At 45.5% G+C, this 25,960-nt stretch overlaps 2 protein-coding genes across 2 annotated transcripts in view; one reads left to right on the top strand and one right to left on the bottom strand.

Annotated features, from left to right (window-relative positions):
- Positions 1-8,204, top strand: part of PPP2R5D (protein phosphatase 2 regulatory subunit B'delta) — a 115,536-nt gene extending 107,332 nt beyond the window's left edge. The window contains 5 exon segments of the mRNA XM_075848509.1: positions 431-558; positions 3,986-4,087; positions 4,240-4,312; positions 4,423-4,539; positions 7,185-8,204. Of these exon segments, the coding sequence (XP_075704624.1) occupies positions 431-558; positions 3,986-4,087; positions 4,240-4,312; positions 4,423-4,539; positions 7,185-7,322 (558 nt within the window). The 3' untranslated portion in view covers positions 7,323-8,204.
- Positions 8,205-12,540: 4,336 nt separating this feature from the next.
- MEA1 (male-enhanced antigen 1) overlaps positions 12,541-25,960 on the bottom strand; it is a 39,535-nt gene continuing 26,115 nt past the window's right edge. The window contains exon 4 of the mRNA XM_075848507.1: positions 12,541-12,887. Coding sequence (XP_075704622.1) covers positions 12,730-12,887 — 158 coding nt within the window. The 3' untranslated portion in view covers positions 12,541-12,729. The remainder of the gene's footprint in view (positions 12,888-25,960) is intronic.

Below are 25,960 nucleotides of genomic sequence, written 5' to 3'. Positions count from 1 at the left end.
GGGGGTTAGGTCACAGTCTATCTAGCACATAAGTCTGATTGGATGGTGATGTCACTAGGGCGGGGGGTTAGGTCACACAGTATCTAGCAGATATGTCTGTGATTGGATGGTGATGTCACTAGGGACGGCAGGGATGTCACACAGTTTATGTAGCAGGTCAGCCTGTAATTGTATAGTGATGTCATGGGGAGGGCAGTCAGGTAACACGGTCTATATAGCAAGTTAGTCTGTGATAGACTGTAAGATTACTGTCCAATGTAGCAGGTCAGTCTATGATTAGATGTTCGTTTCTTGTGGAGTTCAAATAATCGATGCACATTGTCTGCTAATGGGGGTTCACATTAATTGTTCTACGCATACATTGCTGACCATGGACTGCTCCCTCACCATGGACTACGCTGGTCTGCATTGATTCCCTTCTTTGTTGCAGGTGGCGGAGCGAGCTCTTTACTACTGGAATAATGAGTATATTTTGAGCTTGATGAGTGACAACGCCGCACAGATTCTGCCAATCATGTTCCCATCATTGTACCGCAACTCCAAGAACCACTGGAATAAGTAAGTGATGTGTCTTACAGGAGAATGGTGGGAATGTCCATGCCATCTGCTTGTTCATTATGACCTTAGCCCTGAGTTAGGGTCAATGTCTCTGATGGTTTTATGGGATGGATGAGAATCTGGACTGAAGATTCGGTTAATACTGACCCCATCTCCAATGGCAGAAATGCAGCAGACCTGCAGTGATCCTCCACTGTGCTGCCTGCTGCCCTCATCCATGTAGATTTCCAGCTCTTATGATTGTTCCTAGTCCTCGGGTATTTAGGATATGTCAGATTGTACTTGGGTTTCTGTGAGTTGAGAGCTGATATAACTGTAAACCAGTCTCCCATGCAGTCACATGACCATTCTCCCGGTGTTTATCTCCTGCACGTGTGATGTCTGGTACATTGAACACATGGTTATCTCCCCTCCCCCTCCTCCCTGTAGTAGAGGACATCACACATCACATGTCTCTTATCTCCACTGCTCCCTGCCCCCCCCCCCCCCCCCAGTACAGGACATCACACATCACATGTCTCTTATCTTCCCTGCTCTCCTCCTCCCTGTAGTACAGGACATCACATGTCTCTTATCTCCACTGCTCCCTGCTCTCCTCCTCCCTGTAGTACAGGACATCACACATCACATGTCTCTTATCTCCACTGCTCCCTGCTCTCCTCCTCCCTGTAGTACAGGACATCACATGTCTCTTATCTCCACTGCTCCCTGCTCCCCTCCTCCCTGTAGTACAGGACATCACACATCACATGTCTCTTATCTCCACTGCTCCCTCCCCTCCTCCCTGTAGTAGAGGACATCACATGTCTCTTATCTCCACTGCTCCCTGCTCTCCTCCTCCCTGTAGTACAGGACATCACACATCACGTCTCTTATCTCCACTGCTCTCCTCCTCCCTGTAGTACAGGACATCACACATCACATGTCTCTTATCTCCACTGCTCTCCTCCTCCCTGTAGTACAGGACATCACACATCACATGTCTCTTATCTCCACTGCTCCCTGCTCTCCTCCTCCCTGTAGTACAGGACATCACACATCACATGTCTCTTATCTCCACTGTTCTCCTCCTCCCTGTAGTACATGACATCACACATCACGTCTCTTATCTCCACTGCTCTCCTCCTCCCTGTAGTACATGACATCACACATCACATGTCGCTTATCTCCACTGCTCTCCTCCTCCCTGTAGTACAGGACATCACACATCACATGTCGCTTATCTCCACTGCTCCCTGCTCTCCTCCTCCCTGTAGTACAGGACATCACACATCACATGTCGCTTATCTCCACTGCTCCCTGCTCTCCTCCTCCCTGTAGTACAGGACATCACACATCACATGTCGCTTATCTCCACTGCTCCCTGCTCTCCTCCTCCCTGTAGTACAGGACATCACACATCACATGTCTCTTATCTCCACTGCTCTCCTCCTCCCTGTAGTACAGGACATCACACATCACATGTCGCTTATCTCCACTGCTCCCTGCTCTCCTCCTCCCTGCAGTACAGGACATCACATGTCGCTTATCTCCACTGCTCTCCTCCTCCCTGTAGTACAGGACATCACATGTCGCTTATCTCCACTGCTCCCTGCTCTCCTCCTCCCTGCAGTACAGGACATCACATCACATCACATGTCTCTTATCTCCACTGCTCTCTGCTCTCCTCCTCCCTGCAGTACAGGACATCACACATCACATGTCTCTTATCTTCCCTGCTCTCCTCCTCCCTGTAGTACAGGACATCACATCACATCACATGTCTCTTATCTCCACTGCTTCCTGAACACCTCCTGGCCCGTCTCTGGAGGTATCTTGTTTTACATGCAGGGTAGCTGATGTATAAAGCTGTGTTTCAGTAGCAGAGGGTGAGTATTAGGGTATGTGCACACACACTAATTACGTCCGTAATTGACGGACGTATTTCGGCCGCAAGTCCCGGACCGAACACAGTGCAGGGAGCCGGGCTCCTAGCATCATACTTATGTACGATGCTAGGAGTCCCTGCCTCGCTGCAGGACAACTGTCCCGTACTGAAAACATGATTACAGTACGTAACAGTTGTCCTGCAGCGAGGCAGGGACTCCTAGCATCGTACATAAGTATGATGCTAGGAGCCCGGCTCCCTGCACTGTGTTCGGTCCGGTACTTGCGGCCGAAATACGTCCGTCAATTACGGACGTAATTAGTGTGTGTGCACATACCCTTACAGCGATACCTATTAGAAGTGCATGCAGGCAGCTGTAATTGTGGGCAATGTCTATGAGAGGGCAGAGGAATCATGGGAACTGTAGTCCTTTACATGCTACACAGAGCTGGGTAAGATAATAAAAAGAGCGATTACTTGTGAGCTACGATGGAATCTCCTGGTGGGCAGGTAGACACGTGTGCAATAGGTACATTAAAAAATTATAAGCTCGGAAAATCCCTTTAATACGTCCTGTGACTCATTAAAATGTGAACATTACGGGGAGACTTTTACTCAAAGTGTGGAAAAGTATTGTTCTCTCGTGAGCCCGGTGTAAAGGTAGCGAGCGGAGACCGTGAATACCGGAACTTGTTCCTAAACCGCCTGCAATGTGTTCACAGCCCCGTCCGCCCCTTCAACCTTTTATGGTGTTCATTGTGGATTTCACACCAAATAACTGTGTGCAGAAGTATTCACACCATCCAGACAGTATGTCGTAGCAGCAATAAGTCGTGTGGACGCTGTAGGTTCCTCATTCGTCTTTAGACCATTTGCTTTCGCTGACCCCTGATTTGAAGGGGACCCTGAATGAACAGATGTTTTCTAGTTCAGACAGTTTCATTATTGGATTGAGGTGTGAACTGTGACTCAACTGCTCCCGGACCATAAAGGTGTTACCCAGGATGAGAAAAACATTGTTGTTTACTTCCATAAACAGTGCCACACCTGTCCTCAGGATGAGTGTGGAACTGCAGCGCAGCCCTATTCACTTCAATACAGTTGAGCTGTAAAACCAGACACAACCCGGAAAGCATCCAGAAATTTCTAGCCCTCGACAACTCCTTTCACATTGTTATTTTTAGTCTTTTATTTCCAGTACATCCTCTTGCTGGATCACAAATCTTCTCCCAGGCTACAGTTCTCTTGCAGACTGCAGCAGTTTTCCCTCCCTGTAATTTCTGCCACATCTTCACGGGCCTCCCAGGACCCCACACATAATGATGCCACCACCACCATCATTTACTCATCAGTCCTCCTCCGACCCTGGAAGCTTCCGGCGCTCATTCATTGTGCCATAAAGCTGTGACTTGTAGGGTCAATCAGCATTGGAGCCTCTTCAGAGTTGTCATAGGCCCCTTGGTGTCCCATGACTGGCGCCTTCCGTGCAGAGGGTTTTTAGTGGGTTGGGGTAATTCCTTTGTCCAGGCAGTGTACTCATTCTATGTATTCTTCTTGCAGGACTATACACGGTCTGATATATAACGCCCTGAAGCTCTTCATGGAGATGAACCAGAAGCTCTTTGATGACTGCACCCAGCAGTACAAGGCCGAGAAGCAGAGGTCCGCAGCTTTCTGAACTGTTTGGGCGTTGGGGGCAGGGAGTTCTGACTATTGAGAGTTCGAGTCGTCTCATTGTCCTCTGGTTTGGGGGTTTGAGATGCAGCAGAGCTGGTGTAGTCTCTTGCACATTCTTCTACTGTCTCCTTCTCCAGGGGGAAGATTAGAGGAAGAGAGAGGGCAGAAATGTGGAATCGGATTGAAGAAATGGCGCGGTTAAATCCACAGGTAAGAATGTATTGCGTGCAGGTAGAGTCACGTCTCCAGGTGATGTGCCAATCTGGAGGAATCTCACCGTTTTCTCTCTCTCTCTTTCCCTATCTCCTCACCCTCCTCAGTACACAATGTTTAATTCTCCTCCTGCTCTCAGCCTGATCTGCTCCATGGAGACAGACACCCCAACCGCTGAGGATATTCAGATCTTAAAGAAGACAATGGAGACTGAGGCTGTGCAGGTGACAAATGGCCGGACCACTCCTCACCCTTCACGGGCCTGTACACACTGTCATTCTGCCCCCTCATAGCCATTCCCAAACCTGCGCCTCTTCATTTCTGGTGACCAAGACACAGATTTGACCTGTTGACCCCTCTGTCATGATTTTCAGACCACCGATGAGTGATCTGAAAGATCCTTCCAAGTACCTGAGGGAGATTTCAGTCCAATCATTGTGCATTTGCCGCCATTTGACCGCACGTTTGATCGTAGCTTCATTTACCAATGGTGGTGATTCTAGATGATGGTTTTACCGCTCATCTTTTAGTGCATTTAGACTGGGCAATTATCATTACGATCTCTCCGATCTGAAAACCCCCTCTTCTCTGAATGAAGAACGTATGTGCGGAGCGGTAAGGCTTCGTTCACATATCCGGCAGGGCTCTAGTCTGACTTTCCATCTGAGCTGTCAGAAACATATAGGTTTCCGTCTCCATTAGTGTTGTTTCCAATGGTGACGGATCCGGTGCCCATGGTTTCTGTTTGTCTCAGTCGTGCAGGGGGTCTGTCGTTTAGACGGAATGAATAGCGCAGTCGACTGCAATATTCATTCTCTCAAAATGACGGACCCCCTGCACAAAATCAATGGTGAAGGAAACAGAAACCTATGGTTTCCGTTTGTTTCAGTCAGAGCTCCATTGTGGCGGAAAGCTCCGATGGAACGTCAGAATAGAGCCCTGACTGATGTGTGAACGAAGCCTAACAGACAAATTCTCCACACATTCAGATTAGACAAGACATTTAAACCTTCTGTTATCTTCTCCTTCCGCTCTGCTCCATTTTCACACTCTTACTAGCTGCAGTTTCTGGTTGGCTGATGATCGCTCGATCCCAGGCTGGTACTGGTTGCCTGTCGGTGACTGACTTAGGTTGGCATCAATGTATGCCTATGGCCACTGCAAAAAGTCCAGTTTTTACGGACGGTCTGTGAATTTGTGACTGGTGGGTAACCCTGTTGGCAAATGTACTGGAAGGCTTATTTCTGGGCTGGTTGACTGCTGCTGGTGACTGAGGTTGACTTAGTTCTAGGCTGGTGACTGAGGCTGACTTAGTTTTAGGCTGGTTGACTGCTGGTGAATGAGGTTGTCTTACGTCTGGGCTGGTTGACTGCTGGTGACTGAGGCTGACTTAGTTCTGGGCTGGTTGACTGAGGCTGACTTAGTTCTGGGCTGGTTGACTGAGGCTGACTTAGTTCTAGGCTGGTTGACTGCTTGTGACTGAGGCTGACTTCGTTCTGGGCTGGTTGACTGCTGGTGACTGAGGTTGACTTAGTTCTGGGCTGGTTGACTGAGGCTGACTTAGTTCTGGGCTGGTTGACTGCTGGTGACTGAGGCTGACTTAGTTCTAGGCTGGTTGACTGCTGGTGACTGAGGCTGACTTAGTTCTGGGCTGGTTGACTGAGGCTGACTTAGTTCTGGGCTGGTTGACTGAGGCTGACTTAGTTCTAGGCTGGTTGACTGCTTGTGACTGAGGCTGACTTCGTTCTGGGCTGGTTGACTGCTGGTGACTGAGGTTGACTTAGTTCTGGGCTGGTTGACTGAGGCTGACTTAGTTCTGGGCTGGTTGACTGCTGGTGACTGAGGCTGACTTAGTTCTAGGCTGGTTGACTGCTGGTGACTGAGGCTGACTTAGTTCTAGGCTGGTTGACTGCTGGTGACTGAGGCTGACTTAGTTCTAGGCTGGTGACTGAGGTTGTCTTACGTCTGGGCTGGTTGACTGCTGGTGACTGAGGTTGACTTAGTTCTAGGCTGGTTGACTGCTGGTGACTGAGGCTGACTTACGTCTGGGCTGGTTGACTGCTGGTGACTGAGGTTGACTTAGTTCTGGGCTGGTTGACTGCTGGTGACTGAGGTTGTCTTACGTCTGGGCTGGTTGACTGCTGGTGAATGAGGTTGTCTTACGTCTGGGCTGGTTGACTGCTGGTGACTGAGGCTGACTTAGTTCTGGGCTGGTTGACTGCTGGTGACTGAGGCTGACTTAGTTCTGGGCTGGTTGACTGCTGCTGGTGAATGGGTTCCAGGCTGGTGGATAGTTTGAGTAACAGAGACTTAGTGCTAGTGGCTCAATCCCATGCTAGTGTTGTTTGGTGATGGCTGTAGTTGGTTGACTGATGGTGACTGGCCCCAGGTTGGTGGTTTTTATGTGAGGGAGGTGACTGTCCCCAGGTTTGGTGCATGTTGACTAATAGTCACTGGCCCTAGTCCTGTTCTTTTTTTTGTTTTCGTAGCTTTGTGTCGCTTTCCTTCATCATTCTTCCTTCCTCTTTGCCCTGTCTTTTTCTTCCTCCTTGGGGTTGTCATCTCATCTTTGTACTTTGGAAACTCTTGCATCCTTTTGACCTGTGAAAGAGATTTTTGGAATAACCTTTTGAATTCTCCACTAACCATGAGCTTTTAGGTGATGAAACTGGCCTTAGTCTGGCACCTGCTTCTCTGTTGACCCTTCTTGCGATTCCCTCTCCCCACATCCTGCATGAGAATTAGTCCTAGTTGTCGGCAGCTTCAGTTTGTGCTCTCCTCACCTGTTCCATTGCCCCCTCTGTGAATAGCGCAGCAATGTGACCCTTCTACTATAATGATAACCTGGTGACCTTTCATTCTTCTCCAGGTTCCACGCACGACTCCTCAGGAGCAGATGCTCCTAAGCAAGAAATCAGAACTTCCACAGGATATTTACACGATCAGAGCGTTGGAGTCTCATAAGAGAGCAGAGGAATATTTGAGTAGCAGCAAGGAGACCCTCTGACCCCCTGTGATCAGGACTGTTTAACCATCCTGCCACCATGGACATGAGATAAAGAGAGCTCACACCCTCCCACGACACCAACTTATGACCAGGAGACGCTCCAGTCACATCCGAGCAGCGACCAATTCTACCTGCCTTACAATCCCGAAGCTCCTTCATCTAAATCCGTTCTTAAACTTTTTATACTTTAAATAACCATTGGATAAAATGTCATGAACATTCACACAGGACCCGCGCCTGCCCACCAGATGCAGGAAGACCAAGTGCTTGCCCTCCCTTCATGGCCAAGCATGACACTAATTAGGTAGCCGAATTCTGTATTTCTGAGAACCAGGAGTTATTTCGGGTCTCAGAACCGTCATTGGTGCCGTGTCCTCCCTCAAGGCTCAGACCGCAGCCGGACGCCTGGAGAAAGCCGGAGCGTTCCATTAGTGATCTGCCTTATCCAGAGGTTCAGTCTCCTCCCCCTCTGAATGCCGATGGTCCGGTCTACATCTGGGATGTGAATTCCATAGCGACCGCATGTATAAGGGGAAGTGTCTCTTAGGGAAGAAATACTAAATTATACACTCAAATCATTAAAACCTATTTATTAAATAAAGCAAAGTAAAAGTCATGTGACCGAGCGTGGATGAGCCGCAAAGTGCGTGTCCGTGTACACCACGCCCACCAGATCCACCCCCACATCGGCTGGAGAGGTTCATCGCTTGGTGATGAGATGCGTCTGGTCTGTTATCTGATTTGCCCCATAAGCCTGGGCACTAATGCAAGTTTTCGTCTTATTGAAAAAGATGTAAAACCGTAGAAGGTTAAAGTCGAACACAAACGGCTCTAAACGATGAAGTGTTCTGCCATGAATAAAAGTTCTTAAAGGTTTCTTTACACCTGATTTTCCCTGTAGAGAGATAAGTGGGTAAAGAGAAGGTGGCACCGATGAAGGTGAGGAACAAACCAATCAGGGCAAAGAAAGTGCCCCGATAAGGATGGAGAACTGGTGCCAACAAGGAAGAAATATGGGCACCAATTAGGATGAGGAAAAGAGACTGATGGGGGACAAGAAACGGGCACCAATCTCCTCTGACAACAATATTCTCATAGGAAGAAATATTTTACCAGGGAACACAAATGTTAAATTATTCCGAATGCCTTTGACTGAAAGAGGGTAAAGAGGCGGGGCTTGGCATCCCTGGTCTCCTACTGCAGACAGCGCAGTGGAGGAGGGGCTCCTGCTGCAGATAGCGCAGTGGAGGAGGGGCTCCTGCTGCAGATAGCGCAGTGGAGGAGGGGCTCCTGCTGCAGATAGCGCAGTGGAGGAGGGGCTCCTGCTGCAGATAGCGCAGTGGAGGAGGGGCTCCTGCTGCAGATAGCGCAGTGGAGGAGGGGCTCCTGCTGCAGACAGCGCAGTGGAGGGGCTCCTGCTGCAGACAGCGCAGTGGAGGAGGGGCTCCTGCTGCAGACAGCGCAGTGGAGGAGGGGCTCCTGCTGCAGACAGCACAGTGGAGGGGGGCTCCTGCTGCAGATAGCGCAGTGGAGGGGGGGCTCCTGCTGCAGACAGTGGAGGGGGGCTCCTGCTGCAGACAGCGCAGTGGAGGGGGCTCCTACTGCAGACAGCGCAGTGAAGGGGGGGGCTCCTACTGCAGACAGCGCAGTGAAGGGGGGGGCTCCTTTCCCAGACAGCGCAGTGAAGGGGGGGGGGGCTCCTGCTGCAGACAGTGGAGGGGGGGCTCTTACTGCAGACAGTGGAGGGGGGGGCACCTGCTGCAGACAGTATGAGCTCTATTTCTATATGAGATCAGAGAAGAAGGTAGCTTGCTTTAGGTGTACTTACCACATGTTGTGCTCCTTTCATGCTTAGATAATGGATTGGCTAACAGTCGTTTAGAGCTGCAGTTTGATAAATACAAATAATGTGAATGGTGTTACATGAAATACATGACCCCCCTCTTCTAATTGGTAGTTTGGCACTTCAGACATCTTTTAAATAAAATGCATAGGATTCAGCATGCAGCTCTATGAACTCCATAATCCGCAGTATATTCGCTCTGGGAGTGGCAGCGGCAGCTTCGTGGGATCCGTTCCCAGCAATACCCCAGCCTGAGATCATAGTGCGCAATGCCGGCTGCAGTGCGGCCATGTGATATACAGTTTATGCACATACTATCTACACACATACACTATACACACATGCATAGCGCAGCAGTGGTTACACAGCCGATGGTGGCAAACATTTCAGTTCTACAGGTGAAGTCACCCAGCTTTCCCAGTTTACTGATCGCAAATCTGCCTGGTTGTGCAGTAACAACGTCCCCTCTCTCTGTAATTCAGCACCACTAACTATCCATTAAAGTCTCTCCAGCTGACGGGGGAAGGGGGGCTCCTGGTGCCGACAGCGCAGTGGAGGGGGGCTCCTGCTGCAGACAGACTAGTGAATGGAGGCTCCTGCTGCAGACAGCGCAGTGGAGGGGGGGCTCCTGCTGCAGACAGCGGAGGGGGGGCTCCTGCTGCAGACAGCGCAGTGGAGGGGGGGGGGCTCCTGCTCCAGACAGTGCAGTGGAGGGGGGGGCTCCTGCTGCAGACAGCGCAGTGGAGGGGGGGCTCCTGCTGCAGACAGCGCAGTGGAGGAGGGGGGCTCCTGCTGCAGACAGCGGAGGGGGGGCTCCTGCTGCATAGAGCGCAGTGGAGGGGGGGGGCTCCTGCTCCAGACAGTGCAGTGGAGGGGGGGGCTCCTGCTGCAGACAGTGCAGTGGAGGGGGGGGGCTCCTGCTGCATAGAGCGCAGTGGAGGGGGGGGGCTCCTGCTCCAGACAGTGCAGTGGAGGGGGGGGCTCCTGCTGCAGACAGTGCAGTGGAGGGGGGGGGCTCCTGCTGCATACAGCGCAGTGGAGGGGGGGGGCTCCTGCTCCAGACAGTGGAGGGGGGGGGGCTCCTGCTGCAGACAGTGCAGTGGAGGGGGGGGGCTCCTGCTGCAGACAGCACAGTGGAGGGGGGCAGGATTGCTGGTTTCGGCTTTACTCTAGAGAATGATTTTATTGTTTTTCCAAGGTTCTCTGTCCCTTTATTAACTTCTACAATACATCTGGAGTAAGGGGGTCCCTGCCACATGTGGGAAATATGGCCCCACTAGATGATGCACCATAAACATAGATCTCCCAGAGCAAGTGATGATTCAAAGAACTGGATCTCACCTCCAAAATGTTTAAAAGTAACAAATAGAAACTCCACAGAACGATTTGTAGACACGAGAAGGAGTCATGCGCTATTTAGTGTAAATATGAAAAATATCAAATCTTTTATTATACAAAACAATCGATAAAATCACAAAGAGGGTCCCCTAAATATTCAGCTACAGCGGCTGCGCGTAGATGTTTAATGATGCGAAACAATGGAGTGTCCCGAGTCAGCGAGAGAACTGGGTGTAGGGTGACATCATTAGTGAATTCTGATATATATATATACACAGTGAAGGAGTACCGGAGCAGCGAGAGTGACCGCTATGGTCTGGTGTGTGTGGTGAGGAGCGAGAAGGGAAGGGATGAAAAAATCCTAACAGGATAACTGTACAACGTGAGCCTGGGAATTGCACCCCGACGCACGTTAAGGGGTACTGGATATTATGTTCAAGTTCCTGTCTCTTAAAGGGAGTATGTCATGTGACACCGATTTAGCCAACAACCGTTCTGGTCAATGGCGCATTCGTGAGATCAATCGGGATACCGCGAGACTGTCGACCTGAGCCATCCAGGCACTAACCGCATGCGCCAACTGCGGGGCACGTCACCAAGGAGACAGCGCATGCGCACAGTGCCCATAATGGAGACCCAGGGCGGCAGCTCCATACACCGGATCCACAAAAGATGCGCAACCCCAGGTAATTATCGATGAAGAAAACATCCCCCACGTGCCAAACTGCTATGGTCTGGTGTCCAGTCAAAAGGGCGGTCACTCTCGCTGCTCCGGTACGTTACTCCTTGACTGCCATTCTTTTTATGTGGATGAATATCAGAATTCACTAATGATGTCACCCTACACCGTTCTCTCGCTGACTCGGGACACTCCATTGTTTCGCATCATTAAACATCTACGCGCAGCCGCTGTAGCTGAATATTTAGGGGACCCTCTTTGTGATTTTATCGATTGTTTTGTATAATAAAAGATTTGATATTTTTCATATTTACACTAAATAGCGCATGACTCCTTCTCGTGTCTACAAAATCTCCACCATGAAGCAGGAATATGTCCACGTTGCTGAGCAGGGACCACAGGAGAAGAACGGCCCACCCAATCATTCCGAGTCTCCATTGTTGTGGTCTTCTTTCAGTGAGCTCCAGGGACAAAGTGAGGACCAGAAACAAATGGCTTGGTGTGGAAGGACTTGACAGCCCAGGCCTAGATCTCAATCCCATCTAAGACCCGTGTGGGAGCCCATCCCTAACATGTGGCCCCTCATTAATGTCAGAGGCTGATGGACATCACTGGCCTATCACCTGCGTTAGGAAGGCTGGATGGACACGGCCATCGTCTGCCTGCATCAGTGTCTTGTATGGACGAAACACCCGGATCTGAGACGTTTTACACCATAGGATTCTAAGGAGGGAGGTCCGGGAGTTGTGGACGTATTATGGCTGCGTGCCGGAGGTTTTCGGCTAAAATCACAAAGCCAATATTTTTTTTTAGTCAAAGCCTGAATTGGATCCAACAAACATCTTTCCTTTCCTCTTGGAGCCACTTGTAGATAAACTTAAAACTGTGATGTGTGAATACTGCCTGAGGGTTATGGCAGGAGTCAAAAGGAACCATGGGAGAAGCACCCCTTTATTTTGTTGACAAGGCCGGATCCACTCAGTGGCTTTACCCTTTAACCCTCTCACGTCTGCCACAAACCGTTCTATTATCTTCCCATATGTAGACACATCGAAAAAGAAATGGAACTGACCGAGAACAAACAGACGATCGCATATGGAAGACTTCTGATCTCATCAAGGCCCATGGGTGCAGTTATTAATATATGAACCGGAGGATGGGGTCACCCCTAAACAGGAGATATAGGGGCAGGGGCTCGGCACTCAGTCTCCTGTAGGCCGGGCTCACACAATGCAGTCTGATGCATCACAAGCTTCGACCGCTCCTACATCTCCAGTAACGGTGGTGACCCACAAGTCTCGCCCCGGCCATGCCCACATCACAGGATCTTCTCAATGACACGTTGACTAATCTGTCGCTCACTGTTTGTACATTCTTTTATTACTTCTATGTCTGACTCCCCCAATAATCAGGAGGGCGGGGGAGGGACAGTAAAGCGCGATCCATAAGACTCTTGATGATGGAGCGTTGCATTGTATTTACATGGAGACATTACAGCCACACACACTATGTATAAAGTCCAGAATTATATCACACAACCCCACATCTCATTTCTTGATGGGTGGAGACATCGCAGAACGGGACTCAATGGTCTGGTGAACGAGGTGCTGCCAGTCTGCATCAGAAAGCTGCTGCGCCCACACAGGAACCGAGAGAGTGGGCAGCTTTACCCCTGCCATGGTCTTCTTCACCAGCTCCACATGATCTGCAAACAGATAATGGTGACAAATAACCCAAGATACAAATGCAGAAAAAGAAAAATAGCTCATTATGCGCTCATAGATAAAGCCTTATGGGAAAAAAGAAAACACAAACTAGTACCGCACCATAAATAACTGTCAAAGCACCCTAACTTACATTGTACCGCTCTTACTGTAAAGATCCCCTCCTAGTCCTGATGGCAAGAAGCCCTCTATAGCCCCTGCATATACAATGCTTTCCGAAACTCTTCAGACCCTTTCACTTTTTTCACATTTTGTTATGTTGAGGCTTTTTGCTAAAATTTTAAAAATTCAAGTTTTCCCCCTCGTCCTGCACTCAAATTGTACTAAAAATGAAAAGCTGTAATTTCACATGGACATCAGTATTCAGACCCTTTACTATGACACTTGACATTTAGCTCCAGGGTCCCCCCGTTTCTCTAGATCTGTGTAATGTTTCTACACCTTGATTGGATCCACCTGTGGTAAATTAGTCTGATTGGACATGATTTGGAAAGACACGCCCCTGTCTATATAAGGTCTTACAGCTGACAATGTATATCAGAGCAAAGACCAAGCCATGAGGAGGAGAGAACGGCCTGTAGAGCTCAGGGACAGGATTGTGGCGGGACAGATCTGGAGAAGGGGACAAAATAATGTCTGCTGCACTGAAAGTTCCCAGGAGCACAGAGGCCTCCATGATTCTTATATGGAGGAAGTTTGGAACAACCAGGACTCTCCCTAGAGCCGCCCCACCAAACTAAGTAATCGGGGGAGAAGGACCATGGCAAGAGAGGTGACCAAGAACCCAATAGTCACTCTGGCTAAGCGGCAAAAATCCTGTGTGCGGATGGGAGAAAGTTCCAGAAGGTCGCCCATCACTGCAGCACTCCAGCAATCTGGGCTTTATGGCAGATCGGTCAGAAAGAAGCCGCTCCTCAGTAAGAGACACACGAAAGCCGCCCGGAGGTTACAAATAAATCACCTAAAGGACCTCAGACCGTGAGAAACAAGATCCTGGGGTCTGATGGAAACCAGATTGAACTTTTTGGCCTCAATTCTAAGCGTCATGAGGAAACCAGTCACTGCCCATCACCTGCCCAATACCAACCCTACAGTGAAGCATGGTGGAGGTGGTGGGGGCAGTGTCATGTTGTTGGGGTGTTATTCAGCGGCTGGGACAGGGAGTCTGGTCAGGGTTGAGGGAAAGATGAATGGAGCAAAGTACAGAGATATTCTTAATGAAAACCTGATCCGGAGTGCTCTGGACCTAAGACAATGACTCTAAGCACACAGCCAAGACAACACAGGAGAGTCGGGGGGGACCACACAGGAGAGGCGGAGGACAACTCTATGAAAGTCCTTGAGTGGCCCGGCCAGACCCCCGACTTGAACCCAATTGAACATTTATGGAGAGACCTGAAAATCTCCATCCACCAACGTCACCATCCGACCTGTCAGAGCGGAGAGGATCTGCAGAGAAGAATGGCAGAAAATCCACGAATCCAGGTGTAAACCGTGTGGCATCAAACCCAAGAAGACTGGAGGCCGTTATCACTGCCAAAGGGGCTTCACCCCGAGTCCCGAGCAAAGGGGCTTCACCCCGAGTCCCGAGCAAAGGGGCTTCACCCCGCGTCCCGAGCAAAGGGACTGAAGACTTAGGTCAATGCAAGATTTTAGTTTTTCCATTTCAATAAATTAGCAAAAGAACAAACATTCTGTTCTCACTTTGTCGTTATGGGGGATGGAGCGCAGGACGAGGGGGGGGGGGGGGCATGAACTTTTTTTTCATTTTAACACAAGAATCAACATAATGTGAAGAAATGTAAAGTCTGCCTCGCATTGTAGTGATATGTTTTCTTCTCTGAACACGCCCAGTTAAAGAAGTGGTTCCCGCAAACCGCCGAACCAGAAGAACTCGTGCCATCACCGGCGGGTCGCAGCTGACACTCTGCGGTAACAGCCATGGTCGGAGCTAGCCTCCAATCTGGCCGATTAACCACATTCTAAATGGCTTGAAATCCGTCTACACACTCGCGGGGTTGTTGACGGTTGTTTTGGCAACTGGGGACCTAATAATGGCCTCCTGGTCTGCCAAGGACGTGGGGGCTAATAGGATTGCTGACAGTGTGAAACGTACATAGGTAGTGCAATGTATTAGAAGAGCAATCAGGGGTGCAGGCCTTCATGTCCCCGAGTGGGACCGAGAAAAAAAAAAAAAAAAAGTTAAGAAAAATGTTTTAACAAAAATAACTTTTTCCCAAAATAAAGTGTTATTATTGGAATAAATGAAAAATAACCCCAAAATACTATACATGATCGGTATCGCCGCATCTGTAACAATCCCAACTATAATGTTAATTTATCTTGCGTAGTGAATGGCGATAAGAAAAAAAGCCAGAACTGTCATTTTTTGGTCACATCTGCTCCAAAATATTTTAATAAAGTGATTAAAAAGTTGCATTTACCCCAAAATGGTACCTCTAAACCGGTCACCAGGAGTCACGCAGCCGTCGGTGCCGGTCACCAGGAGTCACGCAGCCGTCGGTGCCGGTCACCAGGAGTCACGCAGCCGTCTGTGCCGGTCACCAGGAGTCACGCAGCCGTCGGTGCCGGTCACCAGGAGTCACGCAGCCGTCGGTGCCGGTCACCAGGAGTCACGCAGCCGTCGGTGCCGGTCACCAGGAGTCACGCAGCCGTCGGTGCCGGTCACCAGGAGTCACGCAGCCGTCTGTGCCGGTCACCAGGAGTCACGCAGCCGTCGGTGCCGGTCACCAGGAGTCACGCAGCCGTCGGTGCCGGTCACCAGGAGTCACGCAGCCGTCGGTGCCGGTCACCAGGAGTCACGCAGCCGTCGGTGCCGGTCACCAGGAGTCACGCAGCCGTCGGTGCCGGTCACCAGGAGTCACGCAGCCGTCGGTGCCGGTCACCAGGAGTCACGCAGCCGTCGGTGCCGGTCACCAGGAGTCACGCAGCCGTCGGTGCCGGTCACCAGGAGTCACGCAGCCGTCGGTGCCGGTCACCAGGAGTCACGCAGCCGTCGGTGCCGGTCACCAGGAGTCACGCAGCCGTCGGTGCCGGTCACCAGGAGTCACGCAGCCGTCGGTGCCGGTCACCAGGAGTCATGCAGCCGTCGGTGCCGGTCACCAGGAGTCACGCAGCCGTCGGTGCCGGTCACAGTATAACGGCCGTGCTGCAGCTCTGCTTCGATTAATGAAACAAGCCCTTACACAGCTCCATCGACCAAAAAAAGAAATAAAAAAAAGTTATGGCTCTAGTAAGGCGGACAATAAAAAACACAGATGTGCGGACAAATAGGGGAACATTCCTTCCTGTAATAATACAACAAAATCTACATCAATTTGGTATTGCCGTAATCGTAGTGACCTGCAGAAAAAAGGTAATGTCATTTAAACGGCACGGTGAACACCATCAAGTGTTTCTAGAAAAAAAAATGCTAGGATCGCTGTTTCTTTGTCATCTGGCCTCCCAAAAAATACAATAAAAAAAAAGATCAAAAAGCGGTAGGTACCCTAAAATGGCGCCAATAAAAACAACCGCCCGTCCTGCAAAAAACAAGCCCTCATATGGCTACGTGGATGGAAAAACAAGAAAACATGATGGCTCTAACAAGGCGGGAATTACAAAACATCCAGATGTGCCGGCCCCAACTAAAAAACGATGACATCATTTATCCTGCACGGTGAACGCCGCAAAACATATAATAAAAAACAACGCCAGAATTGCTGTTTTCTGTTCATCCTGCCTTCAAAAGAACGTGATAAAAACGGATCAAAACCGTCGCATCTGCTCCAAAATGTCACCAATAAAAACTACAAGTCGTCCCGCAAAAAAAAGCCTTCGTAGAGCGGCAGCGGTCGAAGAATAAAATCGTCACGGCTCTTAACCCCTTCCCGACATGCGCCGTACATGTACGGCGCAGTGATTGTGCGGGCTCAGAAGCAGAGCCGGCACCATCACCGCGGGGTGACAGCTGTATTATACAGCTGGCACCCTCCTGTAACTGCCAGGACCAGAGCTACTCTCCGATCCAGCAGATTAACCCCTCAGATGCTGCGCTCAATAGAGCGCAGCATCTGATAGGTTTTCACCCGATCGGCAACCCAGTGATGCAATCGCTGGGTTGCTGTGGCAATCGGACGCCAGAAAATGGCGTCCGAGTCTGCCTTGTACGGGAGCCGATGAGGACCCGCCTTCGGCGTGTCCTCATAGGCTTGCTGTCAGTGAATAACTGACAGCGTTAATAGACTGCACTACGTATGTAGTGCAGTGTATTAGAGTAGCGATCGGGGCATCAGGCCCTCATGTCCCCTAGTGGGACAAGTCAGAAAAGTAAAAAAAAGTAAATAAAAATGTGGTAAAACAATAAAAACACACACATTTCAAATAAAAATAAAGCTAAACTGACTTTTTTCCCATAGTAAGTCTTTTATTATGGGAAAAACCGTAAAAATAAAATAAACTATACATAATTGGTATCGCCGCGTCCGTAACGACCCAAACTACAAAACTATTATGTAATTTATCCCGCACGGTGAACGCCGTAAAAAAAAAACCATGAAAAACAACGCCAGAATCTTTGTTTTTAGGTCACATCTCCTTCCAAAAAATGCTATAAAAAGTGATCAAAAAGTCACATTTACTCCAAAATAGTACTAATAAAAACGACAATCCGTCCCGGAAAAAAGAATCCCTGACACCGCTTTGTGCACGCAAAAATAATAAAGTTATGTGTCTTAGAATGTCGACACAGAAAACAAATGATTTTATAAAAAAAGTGATTTTGTTGTGCAAAAGCCGCAATACATAAAAAAAACTATATAAATTTGGTATCGCCGTAATCGTATGGACCCGCAGAATAAAGCGAACATGTAATTTAGGGCGCACTGTGGATGCCGATAAAAAAAACCAATAAAAAACGATTCCAGAATTCCTTGTTTTTGGTCATTTCCTTTACCAAAAAATGAAATAAAAAGTGATCAAAAAGTCGTATGTGTTCTAAAATGATACCAATAAAATCTACAGCCCGTCTCGCAAAAAACAAGCCCGCACACCGCTCAATCAACTGAAAAACAAAAAAGTTACGGCACTAGTAATGCGGTGATGAAAAAACATCTCAATGCGCAGGCCGGAGGGGAACATTCCTTCAGGTTCAGGGCCCTAGTATTTAGGAACTAGGAAAGGGAATGGACATGGCACATCCGCTGGAAGCGAGGGCGCCCGTATTATACCAGCGCAAAACTTCCCAAACTACGAAGGAGAAAAAGTCCCCAAAAGCTGCAGAACGTTACAGAAGGGGGACAAGAAAGAAAACCGTTTATCAGTGTGACACCGGCCTGCGCATAACGGATCGCTTCACATCGTAACACACATCTATGGAGAATTGTATTATTTACCCCATTATTATACCCTCTTATTATGCCCTGATGTACTCCGCACACCTTATATATACCCTGATGTACTCCTCACATATTACATATACCCTGATGTACTCCTCACATATTACATATACCCTGATTACTCCTCACATATTACATATACCCTGATGTACTCCTCACATATTACATATATCCTGATGTACTCCTCACATATTACATATACCCTGATGTACTCCTCACATATTACATATATCCTGATGTACTCCTCACATATTACATATATCCTGATGTACTCCTCACATGTTACATATACCCTGATGTACTCCTCACATATTACATATATCCTGATGTACTCCTCACATATTACATATATCCTGATGTGCTCCTCACATATTACATATACCCTGATGTACTCCTCACATATTACATATATCCTGATGTACTCCTCACATATTACATATACCCTGATGTACTCCTCACATATTACATATACCCTGATGTACTCCTCACATATTACACATACCCTGATGTACTCCTCACATATTACATATACCCTGATGTACTCCTCACATATTACACATACCCCGATGTACTCCTCACATATTACATATATCCTGATGTACCCCTCACATATTACATATACCCTGATGTACTCCTCCCATATTACATATATCCTGATGTACTCCTCACATATTACATACACCCTGATGTACTCCTCACATATTACATATATCCTGATGTACTCCTCACATATTACATATATCCTGATGTACTCCTCACATATTACATATACCCTGATGTACTCCTCACATATTACATATATCCTGATGTACTCCTCACATATTACATATATCCTGATGTACTCCTCACATGTTACATATACCCTGATGTACTCCTCACATATTACATATATCCTGATGTACTCCTCACATATTACATATATCCTGATGTGCTCCTCACATATTACATATACCCTGATGTACTCCTCACATATTACATATATCCTGATGTACTCCTCACATATTACATATACCCTGATGTACTCCTCACATATTACATATACCCTGATGTACTCCTCACATATTACACATACCCTGATGTACTCCTCACATATTACATATACCCTGATGTACTCCTCACATATTACACATACCCCGATGTACTCCTCACATATTACATATATCCTGATGTACCCCTCACATATTACATATACCCTGATGTACTCCTCCCATATTACATATATCCTGATGTACTCCTCACATATTACATACACCCTGATGTACTCCTCACATATTACATATATCCTGATGTACTCCTCACATATTACATATACCCTGATGTACTCCTCACATATTACATATACCCTGATGTTCTCCTCACATATTACATATACCCTGATGTACTCCTCACATATTACATATATCCTGATGTACTCCTCACACATTACATATACCCTGATGTACTCCTCACATATTACATATACCCTGATGTACCCCTCACATATTACATATACCCTGATGTACCCCTCACATATTACATATACCCTGATGTACTCACATATTACATATATCCTGATGTACTCCTCACATATTACATATATCCTGATGTACTCCTCACATATTACATATACCCTGATGTACTCCTCACATATTACATATATCCTGATGTACTCCTCACACCTTATATATACCCTGATGTACTCCTCACATATTACATATATCCTGATGTACTCCTCACATATTACATATATCCTGATGTACTCCTCACATATTACATATATCCTGATGTACTCCTCACATATTACATATATCCTGATGTACTCCTCGCATATTACATATACCCTGATGTACTCCTCACATATTACATATATCCTGATGTACTCCTCACATATTACATATACCCTGATGTACTCCTCACATATTACATATATCCTGATGTACTCCTCACATATTACATATATCCTGATGTACTCCTCACATATTACATATACCCTGATGTACTCCTCACATATTACATATATCCTGATGTACTCCTCACACCTTATATATACCCTGATGTACTCCTCACATATTACATATATCCTGATGTACTCCTCACATATTACATATACCCTGATGTACTCCTCGCATATTACATATACCCTGATGTACTCCTCACATATTACATATACCCTGATGTGCTCCTCACATATTACATATACCCTGATGTACTCCTCACATATTACATATACCCTGATGTACTCCTCACATATTACATATACCCTGATGTACTCCTCACATATTACATATACCCTGATGTACTCCTCACATATTACATATATCCTGATGTACTCCTCACATATTACATATACCCTGATGTACTCCTCACATATTACATATACCCTGATGTACTCCTCACATATTACACATACCCTGATGTACTCCTCACATATTACATATACCCTGATGTACTCCTCACATATTACACATACCCCGATGTACTCCTCACATATTACATATATCCTGATGTACCCCTCACATATTACATATACCCTGATGTACTCCTCCCATATTACATATATCCTGATGTACTCCTCACATATTACATACACCCTGATGTACTCCTCACATATTACATATATCCTGATGTACTCCTCACATATTACATATACCCTGATGTACTCCTCACATATTACATATACCCTGATGTACTCCTCACATATTACATATATCCTGATGTACTCCTCACACATTACATATACCCTGATGTACTCCTCACACATTACATATACCCTGATGTACCCCTCACATATTACATATACCCTGATGTACCCCTCACATATTACATATACCCTGATGTACTCACATATTACATATATCCTGATGTACTCCTCACATATTACATATATCCTGATGTACTCCTCACATATTACATATACCCTGATGTACTCCTCACATATTACATATATCCTGATGTACTCCTCACACCTTATATATACCCTGATGTACTCCTCACATATTACATATATCCTGATGTACTCCTCACATATTACATATATCCTGATGTACTCCTCACATATTACATATATCCTGATGTACTCCTCACATATTACATATACCCTGATGTACCCCTCACATATTACATATACCCTGATGTTCTCCTCACATATTACATATATCCTGATGTACTCCTCACATATTACATATACCCTGATGTACTCCTCACATATTACATATACTCTGATGTACTCCTCACATATTACATATATCCTGATGTACTCCTCACATATTACATATACCCTGATGTACTCCTCACATATTACATATATCCTGATGTACTCCTCGCATATTACATATACCCTGATGTACTCCTCACATATTACATATATCCTGATGTACTCCTCACATATTACATATACCCTGATGTACTCCTCACATATTACATATATCCTGATGTACTCCTCACATATTACATATATCCTGATGTACTCCTCACATATTACATATATCCTGATGTACTCCTCACATATTACATATATCCTGATGTACTCCTCACATATTACATATACCCTGATGTACTCCTCACATATTACATATACCCTGATGTACTCCTCACATATTACATATACCCTGATGTACTCCCCACATATTACATATACCCTGATGTACTCCCCACATATTACATATACCCTGATGTACTCCTCACATATTACATATATCCTGATGTACTCCTCACATATTACATATACTCTGATGTACTCCTCACATATTACATATATCCTGATGTACTCCTCACATATTACATATATCCTGATGTACTCCTCACATATTACATATATCCTGATGTACTCCTCACATATTACATATACCCTGATGTACTCCTCACATATTACATATATCCTGATGTACTCCTCACATATTACATATATCCTGATGTACTCCGCACACATTACATATACCCTGATGTACTCCTCACATATTACATATACCCTGATGTACTCCTCACATATTACATATACCCTGATGTACTCCTCACATATTACATATACCCTGATGTACTCCTCACATATTACATATATCCTGATGTGCTCCTCACATATTACATATACCCTGATGTACTCCTCACATATTACATATACCCTGATGTACTCCACACATATTACATATACCCTGATGTACTCCTCACATATTACATATACCCTGATGTACTCCTCACATATTACATATACCCTGATGTACTCCTCACATATTACATGTATCCTGATGTACTCCTCACATATTACATATACCCTGATGTACTCCTCACATATTACATATACCCTGATGTACTCCTCACATATTACATATACCCTGATGTACTCCTCACATATTTCCTGATGTACTCCTCACATATTACATATATCCTGATGTACTCCTCACATATTACATATACCCTGATGTACTCCTCACATATTACATATACCCTGATGTACTCCTCACAGATTACATATATCCTGATGTACTCCTCACATATTACATATATCCTGATGTACTCCTCACATATTACATATATCCTGATTACTCCTCACATATTACATATACCCTGATGTACTCCTCACATATTACATATACCCTGATTACTCCTCACATATTACATATACCCTGATGTACTCCTCACATATTACATATATCCTGATGTACTCCTCACATATTACATATACCCTGATGTACTCCTCACATATTACATATATCCTGATGTACTCCTCACATATTACATATATCCTGATGTACTCCTCACATGTTACATATACCCTGATGTACTCCTCACATATTACATATATCCTGATGTACTCCTCACATATTACATATATCCTGATGTGCTCCTCACATATTACATATACCCTGATGTACTCCTCACATATTACATATATCCTGATGTACTCCTCACATATTACATATACCCTGATGTACTCCTCACATATTACATATACCCTGATGTACTCCTCACATATTACACATACCCTGATGTACTCCTCACATATTACATATACCCTGATGTACTCCTCACATATTACACATACCCCGATGTACTCCTCACATATTACATATATCCTGATGTACCCCTCACATATTACATATACCCTGATGTACTCCTCCCATATTACATATATCCTGATGTACTCCTCACATATTACATACACCCTGATGTACTCCTCACATATTACATATATCCTGATGTACTCCTCACATATTACATATACCCTGATGTACTCCTCACATATTACATATACCCTGATGTTCTCCTCACATATTACATATACCCTGATGTACTCCTCACATATTACATATATCCTGATGTACTCCTCACACATTACATATACCCTGATGTACTCCTCACATATTACATATACCCTGATGTACCCCTCACATATTACATATACCCTGATGTACCCCTCACATATTACATATACCCTGATGTACTCACATATTACATATATCCTGATGTACTCCTCACATATTACATATATCCTGATGTACTCCTCACATATTACATATACCCTGATGTACTCCTCACATATTACATATATCCTGATGTACTCCTCACACCTTATATATACCCTGATGTACTCCTCACATATTACATATATCCTGATGTACTCCTCACATATTACATATATCCTGATGTACTCCTCACATATTACATATATCCTGATGTACTCCTCACATATTACATATATCCTGATGTACTCCTCGCATATTACATATACCCTGATGTACTCCTCACATATTACATATATCCTGATGTACTCCTCACATATTACATATACCCTGATGTACTCCTCACATATTACATATATCCTGATGTACTCCTCACATATTACATATATCCTGATGTACTCCTCACATATTACATATACCCTGATGTACTCCTCACATATTACATATATCCTGATGTACTCCTCACACCTTATATATACCCTGATGTACTCCTCACATATTACATATATCCTGATGTACTCCTCACATATTACATATACCCTGATGTACTCCTCGCATATTACATATACCCTGATGTACTCCTCACATATTACATATACCCTGATGTGCTCCTCACATATTACATATACCCTGATGTACTCCTCACATATTACATATACCCTGATGTACTCCTCACATATTACATATACCCTGATGTACTCCTCACATATTACATATACCCTGATGTACTCCTCACATATTACATATATCCTGATGTACTCCTCACATATTACATATACCCTGATGTACTCCTCACATATTACATATACCCTGATGTACTCCTCACATATTACACATACCCTGATGTACTCCTCACATATTACATATACCCTGATGTACTCCTCACATATTACACATACCCCGATGTACTCCTCACATATTACATATATCCTGATGTACCCCTCACATATTACATATACCCTGATGTACTCCTCCCATATTACATATATCCTGATGTACTCCTCACATATTACATACACCCTGATGTACTCCTCACATATTACATATATCCTGATGTACTCCTCACATATTACATATACCCTGATGTACTCCTCACATATTACATATACCCTGATGTTCTCCTCACATATTACATATACCCTGATGTACTCCTCACATATTACATATATCCTGATGTACTCCTCACACATTACATATACCCTGATGTACTCCTCACATATTACATATACCCTGATGTACCCCTCACATATTACATATACCCTGATGTACCCCTCACATATTACATATACCCTGATGTACTCACATATTACATATATCCTGATGTACTCCTCACATATTACATATATCCTGATGTACTCCTCACATATTACATATACCCTGATGTACTCCTCACATATTACATATATCCTGATGTACTCCTCACACCTTATATATACCCTGATGTACTCCTCACATATTACATATATCCTGATGTACTCCTCACATATTACATATATCCTGATGTACTCCTCACATATTACATATATCCTGATGTACTCCTCACATATTACATATACCCTGATGTACCCCTCACATATTACATATACCCTGATGTTCTCCTCACATATTACATATATCCTGATGTACTCCTCACATATTACATATACCCTGATGTACTCCTCACATATTACATATACTCTGATGTACTCCTCACATATTACATATATCCTGATGTACTCCTCACATATTACATATACCCTGATGTACTCCTCACATATTACATATATCCTGATGTACTCCTCGCATATTACATATACCCTGATGTACTCCTCACATATTACATATATCCTGATGTACTCCTCACATATTACATATACCCTGATGTACTCCTCACATATTACATATATCCTGATGTACTCCTCACATATTACATATATCCTGATGTACTCCTCACATATTACATATATCCTGATGTACTCCTCACATATTACATATATCCTGATGTACTCCTCACATATTACATATACCCTGATGTACTCCTCACATATTACATATACCCTGATGTACTCCTCACATATTACATATACCCTGATGTACTCCCCACATATTACATATACCCTGATGTACTCCTCACATATTACATATACCCTGATGTACTCCTCACATATTACATATATCCTGATGTACTCCTCACATATTACATATACTCTGATGTACTCCTCACATATTACATATATCCTGATG

This window comes from Rhinoderma darwinii, unplaced genomic scaffold (genome assembly GCF_050947455.1).
Source record: "Rhinoderma darwinii isolate aRhiDar2 unplaced genomic scaffold, aRhiDar2.hap1 Scaffold_42, whole genome shotgun sequence".
NCBI lineage: Eukaryota > Metazoa > Chordata > Amphibia > Anura > Rhinodermatidae > Rhinoderma > Rhinoderma darwinii.
Note: the sequence above shows the minus strand (reverse complement) of the source record. Positions and strands in the feature narration are given on the sequence as shown.